This window comes from Littorina saxatilis, linkage group LG15 (assembly GCF_037325665.1).
Source record: "Littorina saxatilis isolate snail1 linkage group LG15, US_GU_Lsax_2.0, whole genome shotgun sequence".
In the NCBI taxonomy this organism is placed as follows: domain Eukaryota; kingdom Metazoa; phylum Mollusca; class Gastropoda; order Littorinimorpha; family Littorinidae; genus Littorina; species Littorina saxatilis.
Genome location: NC_090259.1, coordinates 2,138,266 through 2,150,409, shown reverse-complemented (window position 1 = coordinate 2,150,409; position 12,144 = coordinate 2,138,266). Strand labels below are relative to the sequence as shown.

Below are 12,144 nucleotides of genomic sequence, written 5' to 3'. Positions count from 1 at the left end.
ATATGCAACACGATTCAGGCTGCTAAACTCGGTCTTCAGAGGGACTTACAGGAGTGAAGGGCAGCTGGAAGCGGTGAACGTTCTTCAGGTAGTACTCTGTCTCGGCCCACCTGGCCAGCTCTCCCCCATAATCCACTGAGAAAAAGGTGTGGGCCCGTGTCAACTCCTGCAAAACATACAATACTTGTCGTAAAGTTGGTAACAAATGTAAGCTAAGATCATTTGCTTGTCTGCCTACATGAGAAAGATAGACTAAACGGCAGCAGAGTTCAAATTAAAAGTCATAACCCCCAGTCTGTGAGGCTTCAGTGAGAATGTTACGTACCCTCTGTCAAATGTGTATCTTCCACATGCTTCCACGTACCTTACTGGTCACTGCATATTATGTACATGTACCTTCCACGTACCTTACTGGTCACTGCATATTATGTACATGTACCTTCCACGTACCTTACTGGTCACTGCATATTATGTACATGTACCTTCCACGTACCTTACTGGTCACTGCATATTATGTACATGTACCTTCCACGTACCTTACTGGTCACTGCATATTATGTACATGTACCTTCCACGTACCTTACTGGTCACTGCATATTATGTACATGTACCTTCCACGTACCTTACTGGTCACTGCATATTATGTACATGTACCTTCCACGTACCTTACTGGTCACTGCATATTATGTACATGTACCTTCCACGTACCTTACTGGTCACTGCATATTATGTACATGTACCTTCCACGTACCTTACTGGTCACTGCATATTATGTACATGTACCTTCCACGTACCTTACTGGTCACTGCATATTATGTACATGTACCTTCCACGTACCTTACTGGTCACTGCATATTATGTACATGTACCTTCCACGTACCTTACTGGTCACTGCATATTATGTACATGTACCTTCCACGTACCTTACTGGTCACTGCATATTATGTACATGTACCTTCCACGTACCTTACTGGTCACTGCATATTATGTACATGTACCTTCCACGTACCTTACTGGTCACTGCATATTATGTACATGTACCTTCCACGTACCTTACTGGTCACTGCATATTATGTACATGTACCTTCTGCAAACTCATATTCCACCCCTATCCTCCTTTCATTCTCAACACACATCATGTTTTCTGAAGTGGAACCCCCAATTTTACACCTCAAAAAAAGAAGAAAAGAAGAAAAAAAGGAAAGAAAGAAAAGGAGAATATCAGTTGTTAACAAGGAGGCAACTGTAGAGAGGTAAAGAAGAGAAAATGTGAAAAAAGGCAAGGTCTTAAGAGGGGAAGTCTCAATTGCTGTACCTCAGCTCTGGACAGTGTGATGGCCGCCAGATGTCCAGGATACTTCAGCTGTAGCAAACGCTGCATGAAGAAGTCGGCATGAGCACCACCCAAGTTGATTCTGCGACAGTTGGCCGACACCAGCTTTCCATCCAGCACCGGCAGAACGTGCGTCGTCTGGTACCCACAGTCCAGGATCACACCGTCCACTGTCAACAACAAGGTCAAATCTGTGTACAATGCATCACACACACAACTTCCCGATGTAAAACTACTCGCACACCACACACACACACACACGCGCGCCCACACACACACACACACACGCGCCCACACACGCCCACACACACACACACACACACGCACACACACACACACACCCACGCACGCACGCACACACACACACACACACACACACACACACACACACACGCACACATGCACACACCCACACCCACACACACACACACACACACACCTTCCTGATGTAAAACCACTCTCTCACCACAAAGATGTCTGGCCAATCAGCTCTGAGTCTATCTGTACCAGGTTTGGGGTCTTGGTTCACATCACTCTCTTAGTTTTGCTTACTGATTTTGAGGTTTTTCTTTCCGATCAGGGCATATGCATATTCTTCATGACAGAAATCTACATCAAATACCATTACCTGATCTGCTCATGTGCATTCAAGAAATCATGAATTTTTTCTTTTTATGTTTGTTCTTTTTGGCTCACGTAAGTGTAGCCTATGCGATCGTAACTTTGTCTGTCTGTGCGTGCGTGTGTGCGTGCGTGCGTGTGTATGTCTGTGGTAGAAACTCTAACATTTGAAGACGTCACATTACATTGACGTCACATTATGACGTAAGAGGGTTAGACGTCACGCGAAGGAAGTACTGAAAGTCTCTGTCATTATTATTTTGAGCGGGCCGAGACTAGTTGGCAGTCGTGTCCCTGTAAGTAGGCTACATGCAGACAGACAGATCTAGATCTAGTGTCTCGCTTTCTTGCACAGTTTCACCTATGCTCTTTCTGTGTGTGTGTGTGTGTGTGTGTATGTGTGTGTGTGTGTGTGTGTGTGTGTGTGTGTGTGTGTGTGTGTGTGTGTGTGTGTGTGTGTGTGTGTGTGTGTGTGTGTGTGTGTGTGTGTGTGTGTGTGTGTGTGTGTGTGTGTGTGTGTGTGTGTGTGTGTGTGTGTGTGTGTGTGTGTGTGTGTGTGTGTGTGTGTGTGTGTGTGTGTGTGTGTGTGTGTGTGTGTGTGTGTGTGTGTGTGTGTGTGTGTGTGTGTGTGTGTGTGTGTGTGTGTGTGTGTGTGTGTGTGTGTGTGTGTGTGTGTGTGTGTGTGTGTGTGTGTGTGTGTGTGTGTGTGTGTGTGTGTGTGTGTGTGTGTGTGTGTGTGTGTGTGTGTGTGTGTGTGTGTGTGTGTGTGTGTGTGTGTGTGTGTGTGTGTGTGTGTGTGTGTGTGTGTGTGTGTGTGTGTGTGTGTGTGTGTGTGTGTGTGTGTGTGTGTGTGTGTGTGTGTGTGTGTGTGTGTGTGTGTGTGTGTGTGTGTGTGTGTGTGTGTGTGTGTGTGTGTGTGTGTGTGTGTGTGTGTGTGTGTGTGTGTGTGTGTGTGTGTGTGTGTGTGTGTGTGTGTGTGTGTGTGTGTGTGTGTGTGTGTGTGTGTGTGTGTGTGTGTGTGTGTGTGTGTGTGTGTGTGTGTGTGTGTGTGTGTGTGTGTGTGTGTGTGTGTGTGTGTGTGTGTGTGTGTGTGTGTGTGTGTGTGTGTGTGTGTGTGTGTGTGTGTGTGTGTGACGGAGTGATTGAGTTTGTGTTACTGTTTGTCGATTTCTTACGTGAGCCTTGAAGGCTTCGCCTCTTGTTTTCATTGTTCTTCCCCAAAGCAACACTAAAGGTTGTAACAAAGCAACACTAAAGGTTGTAACAAAGCAACACTAAAGGTTGTAACAAAGCAACACTAAAGGTTGTAACAAAGCAACACTAAAGGTTGTAACAAAGCAACACTAAAGGTTGTAACAAAGCAACACTAAAGGTTGTAACAAAGCAACACTAAAGGTTGTAACAAAGCAACACTAAAGGTTGTAACAAAGCAACACTAAAGGTTGTAACAAAGCAACACTAAAGGTTGTAACAAAGCAACACTAAAGGTTGTAACAAAGCAACACTAAAGGTTGTAACAAAGCAACACTAAAGGTTGTAACAAAGCAACACTAAAGGTTGTAACAAAGCAACACTAAAGGTTGTAACAAAGCAACACTAAAGGTTGTAACAAAGCAACACTAAAGGTTGTAACAAAGCAACACTAAAGGTTGTAACACCTGAACATTCATTCAATCATCTCTGCATCTTTCTTTCTTTATTTGGTGTTTAACGTCGTTTTCAACCACGAAGGTTATATCGCAACGGTCATCTCTGCATGAACATTTCACAAAATAAAAACAACACAAGTAGATGGCAAAAATAACATGTTACAGAGAAGAGAGAGAAGCAACTGACAGGCCTTGGGGTGGTTGTGGAAGAAGCTGAAGAGGCTGTCGACTCCATAGCACACACTGGGCACGTGGTAACACTCAAACAGCAGCTCCGACATCTCTGTGAATGAGAGACAAGCAAATCACAAACATGAAATCCCAGTGTATGCCTCAAAACATGTGTAACCCACCCAGCCACCCAGCCTGTATTTGAAAATGCTGTTCTAACAGCCAGAAGGAAATACATCATTCAATAAACCAATACCAACAAAGAAATTACTGGATAAATTCTACTTCTTGCTCACAAACAAAAAACAAAAAACAATTCTTTTTGACTTTTTTGTTGTTGTATCTGCTTCGATCCTCCCTTTCCCCACACACGTTCTAGCATCGACCCTCCCCTACCTCCTCTGTCTCTACCTCCTCAAGCCATCCTCTTTCTGCGTATTACTTTTCTGCCCTCTCTGAAAGTTTGTAGTTCCGAAGCGAATCAAATTACAATTAAACCATTACTTGTCACTAAGTTTTAGGCAAAGAGTATAAAACATTTTGATGTCATTATTTATACGACATCAACTGGGGCCTTCAAATTGAGGGTACAAGCGCATAACTCTCTACCCTAAACTTCTCCCTGCGCAAGTAGGGTAAACGATGTCTAGAGCTGTGTCAGTGTGGGCCCCGGGGACCGCTACAGTAGGGTAAACGATGTCTAGAGCTGTGTCAGTGTGGGCCCCGGGGACCGCTACAGTAGGGTAAACGATGTCTAGAGCTGTGCCAGTGTGGGCCCGGGGGACCGCTACAGTAGGGTAAACGATGTCTAGAGCTGTGCCAGTGTGGGTCCCGGGGACCGCTACAGTAGGGTAAACGATGTCTAGAGCTGCGCCAGTGTGGGCCCCGGGGACCGCTACAGTAGGGTAAACAATGTCTAGAGCTGTGCCAGTGTGGGCCCCGGGGACCGCTACAGTAGGGTAAACGATGTCTAGAGCTGCGCCAGTGTGGACCCGGGGACCGCTACAGTAGGGTAAACGATGTCTAGAGCTGTGCCAGTGTGGGCCCCGGGGACCGCTACAGTAGGGTAAACGATGTCTAGAGCTGTGCCAGTGTGGGCCCCGGGGACCGCTACAGTAGGGTAAACGATGTCTAGAGCTGTGTCAGTGTGGGCCCCGGGGACCGCTCCCGTAGGGTAAACGATGTCTAGAGCTGTGTCAGTGTGGGCCCCGGGGACCCCTACAGTAGGGTAAACGATGTCTAGAGCTGCGCCAGTGTGGGCCCGGGAACCGCTACAGTAGGGTAAACGATGTCTAGAGCTGTGTCAGTGTGGGCCCCGGGGACCGCTACAGTAGGGTAAACGATGTCTAGAGCTGTGCCAGTGTGGGCCCCGGGGACCGCTACAGTAGGGTAAACGATGTCTAGAGCTGTGCCAGTGTGGGTCCCGGGGACCGCTACAGTAGGGTAAACGATGTCTAGAGCTGCGCCAGTGTGGGCCCCGGGGACCGCTACAGTAGGGTAAACAATGTCTAGAGCTGTGCCAGTGTGGGCCCCGGGGACCGCTACAGTAGGGTAAACGATGTCTAGAGCTGCGCCAGTGTGGACCCGGGGACCGCTACAGTAGGGTAAACGATGTCTAGAGCTGTGCCAGTGTGGGCCCCGGGGACCGCTACAGTAGGGTAAACGATGTCTAGAGCTGTGTCAGTGTGGGCCCCGGGGACCGCTACAGTAGGGTAAACGATGTCTAGAGCTGTGTCAGTGTGGGCCCCGGGGACCGCTCCCGTAGGGTAAACGATGTCTAGAGCTGTGTCAGTGTGGGCCCCGGGGACCCCTACAGTAGGGTAAACGATGTCTAGAGCTGCGCCAGTGTGGGCCCGGGAACCGCTACAGTAGGGTAAACGATGTCTAGAGCTGTGCCAGTGTGGGCCCCGGGGACCGCTACAGTAGGGTAAACAATGTCTAGAGCTGTGTCAGTGTGGGTCCCGGGGACCGCTACAGTAGGGTAAACGATGTCTAGAGCTGCGCCAGTGTGGGCCCCGGTGACCGCTACAGTAGGGTAAACGATGTCTAGAGCTGCGCCAGTGTGGGCCCGGGGACCGCTACAGTAGGGTAAACGATGTCTAGAGCTGTGCCAGTGTGGACCCCGGGGACCGCTACAGTAGGGTAAATGATGTCTAGAGCTGTGCCAGTGTGGGTCCTGGGGACCGCTACAGTAGGGTAAACGATGTCTAGAGCTGCGCCAGTGTGGGCCCCGGTGACCGCTACAGTAGGGTAAACGATGTCTAGAGCTGTGCCAGTGTGGGCCCCGGGGACCGCTACAGTAGGGTAAACGATGTCTAGAGCTGTGTCAGTGTGGGCCCCGGGGACCGCTACAGTAGGGTAAACGATGTCTAGAGCTGTGTCAGTGTGGGTCCCGGTGACCGCTACAGTAGGGTAAACGATGTCTAGAGCTGTGCCAGTGTGGTCCCCGGTGACCGCTACAGTAGGGTAAACGATGTCTAGAGCTGTGCCAGTGTGGGCCCCGGGGACCGCTACAGTAGGGTAAACGATGTCTAGAGCTGTGTCAGTGTGGGCCCCGGTGACCGCTACAGTAGGGTAAATGATGTCTAGAGCTGCGCCAGTGTGGGCCCCGGGGATCGCTACAGTAGGGTAAACGATGTCTAGAGCTGTGCCAGTGTGGGCCTGGGGACAGCTACAGTAGGGTAAACGATGTCTAGAGCTGTGCCAGTGTGGGCCCCGGGGACCGCTACAGTAGGGTAAACGATGTCTAGAGCTGTGCCAGTGTGGGCCCGGGGACAGCTACAGTAGGGTAAACGATGTCTAGAGCTGTGCCAGTGTGGGCCCGGGGACAGCTACAGTAGGGTAAACGATGTCTAGAGCTGTGTCAGTGTGGGCCCCGGGGACCGCTACAGTAGGGTAAACGATGTCTAGAGCTGCGCCAGTGTGGGCCCCGGGGACCGCTACAGTTGGGTAAACGATGTCTAGAGCTGTGCCAGTGTGGGCCCCGGGGACCGCTACAGTAGGGTAAACGATGTCTAGAGCTGTGTCAGTGTGGGCCCCGGGGACCGCTACAGTAGGGTAAACGATGTCTAGAGCTGCGCCAGTGTGGGCCCGGGGACCGCTACAGTAGGGGAAATGATGTCTAGAGCTGTGCCAGTGTGGGCCCCGGGGACCACTACAGTAGGGTAAACGATGTCTAGAGCTGTGCCAGTGTGGGCCCCGGGGACAGCTACAGTAGGGTAAACGATGTCTAGAGCTGCGCCAGTGTGGGCCCCGGGGACCGCTACAGTAGGGTAAACGATGTCTAGAGCTGTGCCAGTGTGGACCCCGTGGACCGCTACAGTAGGGTAAATGATGTCTAGAGCTGTGTCAGTGTGGGCCCCGGGGACCGCTACAGTAGGGTAAACGATGTCTAGAGCTGTGTCAGTGTGGGTCCCGGGGACCGCTACAGTAGGGTAAACGATGTCTAGAGCTGTGTCAGTGTGGGCCCTGGGGACCGCTACAGTAGGGTAAACGATGTCTAAAGCTGTGTCAGTGTGGGCCCCGGGGACCGCTACAGTAGAGTAAACGATGTCTAGAGCTGTGTCAGTGTGGGCCCCGGGGACCGCTACAGTAGGGTAAACGATGTCTAGAGCTGTGCCAGTGTGGGCCCCGGGGACCGCTACAGTAGGGTAAACGATGTCTAGAGCTGTGCCAGTGTGGGCCCCGGGGACAGCTACAGTAGGGTAAACGATGTCTAGAGCTGTGTCAGTGTGGGCCCCGGGGACCGCTACAGTAGGGTAAACGATGTCTAGAGCTGTGCCAGTGTGGGCCCCGGGGACAGCTACAGTAGGGTAAACGATGTCTAGAGCTGTGTCAGTGTGGGCCCCGGGGACCGCTACAGTAGGGTAAACGATGTCTAGAGCTGTGTCAGTGTGGGCCCCGGGGACCGCTACAGTAGGGTAAACGATGTCTAGAGCTGTGCCAGTGTGGGCCCCGGGGACCGCTACAGTAGGGTAAACGATGTCTAGAGCTGTGCCAGTGTGGGCCCCGGGGACCGCTACAGTAGGGTAAACGATGTCTAGAGCTGTGTCAGTGTGGGCCCAGGGGACCGCTACAGTAGGGTAAACAATGTCTAGAGCTGTGTCAGTGTGGGCCCCGGGGACAGCTACAGTAGGGTAAACAATGTCTAGAGCTGTGTCAGTGTGGGCCCCGGGGACCGCTACAGTAGGGTAAACGATGTCTAGAGCTGCGCCAGTGTGGGTCCCGGGGACCGCTACAGTAGGGTAAACGATGTCTAGAGCTGCGCCAGTGTGGGTCCCGGGGACCGCTACAGTAGGGTAAACGATGTCTAGAGCTGCGCCAGTGTGGGCCCCGGGGACCGCTACAGTAGGGTAAACGATGTCTAGAGCTGCGCCAGTGTGGGTCCCGGGGACCGCTACAGTAGGGTAAACGATGTCTAGAGCTGTGCCAGTGTGGGCCCCGGTGACCGCTACAGTAGGGTAAACGATGTCTAGAGCTGTGCCAGTGTCGGTCCCGGGGACCGCTACAGTAGGGTAAACGATGTCTAGAGCTGCGCCAGTGTGGGTCCCGGGGACCGCTACAGTAGGGTAAACGATGTCTAGAGCTGCGCCAGTGTGGGTCCCGGGGACCGCTACAGTAGGGTAAACGATGTCTAGAGCTGCGCCAGTGTGGGCCCCGGGGCCAGCTACAGTAGGGTAAACGATGTCTAGAGCTGCGCCAGTGTGGGTCCCGGGGACCGCTACAGTAGGGTAAACGATGTCTAGAGCTGCGCCAGTGTGGGTCCCGGGGACCGCTACAGTAGGGTAAACGATGTCTAGAGCTGCGCCAGTGTGGGCCCCGGGGCCAGCTACAGATAGGGTAAACGATGTCTAGAGCTGTGCCAGTGTGGGTCCCGGGGACCGCTACAGTAGGGTAAACGATGTCTAGAGCTGCGCCAGTGTGGGTCCCGGGGACCGCTACAGTAGGGTAAACGATGTCTAGAGCTGCGCCAGTGTGGGTCCCGGGGACCGCTACAGTAGGGTAAACGATGTCTAGAGCTGCGCCAGTGTGGGCCCCGGGGCCAGCTACAGTAGGGTAAACGATGTCTAGAGCTGCGCCAGTGTGGTTCCCGGGGACCGCTACAGTAGGGTAAACGATGTCTAGAGCTGTGCCAGTGTGGGCCCCGGTGACTGCTACAGTAGGGTAAACGATGTCTAGAGCTGTGTCAGTGTGGGTCCCGGGGACCGCTACAGTAGGGTAAACGATGTCTAGAGCTGTGCCAGTGTGGGCCCCGGGGACCGCTACAGTAGCAGGATTGGTCTAGATTGATACCTGAAAATAAGCAGTACGATCTTTCCTTATCTTGTTGTTGTTGTGGACGTTGGCTGGTTGGACCTCTCTTCACCCTCAAGTGGCAACATTAGTTTTTGTTTGTTTGTTTGTTTGCTTAATGCCCAGCCGACCATGAAGGGCCCATATCAGGGCAGTGCTGCTTTGACATATAACGTGCGCCACACACAAGACAGAAGTCATAACAACTGTGTGAATGGTGCTATACTGAATGAAAGAGTGTGACATGAAGTTCTTGTACATCATTGTAAAGAGTGTGAATGACGTTTTAGTTTAGATGTCAAGCGCTTAGAGCAAGCCTTTTTAACGAAAGTTTTTGATTTAGCGCTATATAAATGTTCTTATTATTATTATTATTAAGTCGCAGCACAGGCTTCATGTCTCACCCAGTCACATTATTCTGACACCGGACCAACCAGTCCTATCACTAACCCCATAATGCCAGACGCCAGGCGGAGCAGCCACTAGATTGCCAATTTTAAAGTCTTGGGTATAACCCGGCCGGGGTTCGAACCCACGACCTCCCGATCATGGGGTGGACGCCTTAACACTAGGCCAACCGTGCCGGTAGGCAACATTAGTCCCTGCGGAATATGGCTACTAATCAGAAAAAGAGTGGAAAAGACCCGGTACTCACGTTGCCTGCAGTAGTTAGGATTAACAACAGCCTCTGTCAGTACTATGGGATGGTCCACCCTTCCTTCTGTGTTGACTCCAAGATGTGTGAATATGTGGTCAAATATCTGTTCCTGTGTGCATAAAAATAAGGCAAAATTAGTGAGCTTTAAGTCACTCCTACAAAAAGTGAGTGCACGTAGGATGCAAACGCAGAAGAAACCAAAGAAGTGAACTTTCTACATAAATATACTATAGTCTTGTAACCAAATGTTGTACAACTTCGAAGGCACAAAACAATGCAATAACTTGAATAAGTATACACAATGCATGTGAAAACATAGAAATTAGCATGTTGCACACACACACACAGTCTCACACACACACACACACAGTCTCACACACACACAGACCTCATATTCGGGAGTCATAAGTGTGCTTTACAGGTTACTTTCACGATTTCACTCAAAAGGAAGGACTGGAATAGGAACACACGAAGAAGACCTGGTGCTCTCAACAGTTCCTCAGAGTGGACACTCTGAAAACTCTTGTCGCTCTCAACATTTGACAAGACGTAATGTGAGCAAAAGCTGAGCAGGTACTGAGCTAGATTGGTTTACCTGTACATCGTACAGCGTCACAACATTGCGATCAAACTGGGTCCTCAGAATCCATCGTATCACGTCAATGTTCGAGATGTCATTGCCAATCTGAAGTTCATTTTCCTGAAAAGAATAGATTGACATTAAAGAACATTATATCATACGTTGCAAAAAGAAAAACACCACAACCATCACCTGTGAGCACCAACAACAACAACAATAAGACTAAAATAGTTGGCGTCCAATTGTATTTCTTATATCCTTAAAAAGCATTTTTTTTGTCATGCAATTGGTGATAACGAGTTCAAACTACGGGAACACTCATACCTGAAACACACCTGTTACACAGATTACGAATATGCATCCCAAATCACCCACACATCCACCATGCACCCCTTCACACACACACATGAATTTGATTGTGCAAAAACACACATATTATATATGTGCACACCTCGTAGACCTACACACACACACACACACACAGACACACCTACACACCACACACTCATGTGCACATACACACACACAAACACACCTTCTTTCCACGTTGCTTGGCTGTAACATTTCTAAAGGACATTGTTGGTTTCTCGTCTGTAGCCCAGCCAACACGACAGTTGCAAGACCCTGAAATGAGAAGAAGTTGCAAGAAACGTTTTCAAAATCAAAGCCAGAACCTTTGCAAGACGCTAAAGAAAATGAGATTTTGACAATGTAATTGTAAGGCGCATGACATGTGACATCTTCATTTTGAAATCAACTTAGAGAATACTGGTACCAATCCATCATACTACCCAAGGTACTAAGCTCCCCTAAATTAGCATGTTTACTGCACCTTTACAGCAAGGAAAAGTAGCAGGAAAAAAAGCTTCAATGTTTACGACAATACAAGTGTAATATGAAACTAACACAATTTATCAAGAGTTCAGGCAAGACCACAAGGCCTTCTACGTCTTCTTCTGTGTTCGTGGGGTGAAACTATCACGTACACTCGTGTTTCTGCACAAGTGGAATTTTACATGCATGACCATTTTTAACCCCGCCATTTAGGCAGCCATACGCTGCTTTCGGAGGAAGCATGCTGGGTATTTTTAACCCCGCCATTTAGGCAGCCATACGCTGCTTTCGGAGGAAGCATGCTGGGTATTTTTAACCCCGCCATTTAGGCAGTCATAGTCGCTGCTTTCGGAAGAAGCATGCTGGGTATTTTTAACCCCGCCATTTAGGCAGCCATACGCTGCTTTCGGAGGAAGCATGCTGGGTATTTTCGTGTTTCTATAACCCACCGAACTCCAGACCTGTTTACCCCCACAAGTGTTTTGGAGTAATGCTCAGCCCCAAAAATAGTAATCCTCGCACAAAAATAGTAATCATCCAGCATTCGTCGCCAATTACAACGCACATGACAACTGTATCTGCGAAACGCAATCATGCACATTTATCCATCATTCACAAACAAAACACATCAGTCAGTTTTTGTAGTCATCATAATTTCAAAGAAGATCACATCAAAAGCACATGCATCACTGATTCTTTTTCTTTTGCTCGTAGTAGGCCTTTTTCAGTGTGTCAAGCGCTTCTCTACTGTACTTGCGCTTGCCGAATGAGTGAGGGCGAGACTTCAACACTAGAAGGCTCTCCAGCGTCTCATCAGACAGACATGATCTCTGGTCAGTCCTGTGCTTTTCCCCCCATTTTGCCATTGAAAAAAACAATGCCAAACATGTGAATTAATTTTTTTTTTTAAATAATAATAATTTGGGTTTTTTTAAAAAAAAAATTTTATTTATGAAAATCGTAGTCTTGACACGGATAGCGGAATGGCGTATTTTTTGCAGAAAAT

The 12,144-nt window shown here is 49.5% G+C and overlaps 1 protein-coding gene across 1 annotated transcript in view; it reads right to left on the bottom strand.

Annotated features, from left to right (window-relative positions):
- Nucleotides 1-12,144, bottom strand: part of LOC138948183 (actin-related protein 5-like) — a 65,136-nt gene that overhangs the window by 51,094 nt on the left and 1,898 nt on the right. The window contains exons 3-8 of the mRNA XM_070319683.1: nt 10,840-10,928; nt 10,320-10,424; nt 9,722-9,833; nt 3,791-3,886; nt 1,316-1,503; nt 50-166 (exon numbers count right to left, since the gene is read on the bottom strand). Of these exons, the coding sequence (XP_070175784.1) occupies nt 50-166; nt 1,316-1,503; nt 3,791-3,886; nt 9,722-9,833; nt 10,320-10,424; nt 10,840-10,928 (707 nt within the window). The remainder of the gene's footprint in view (nt 1-49; nt 167-1,315; nt 1,504-3,790; nt 3,887-9,721; nt 9,834-10,319; nt 10,425-10,839; nt 10,929-12,144) is intronic.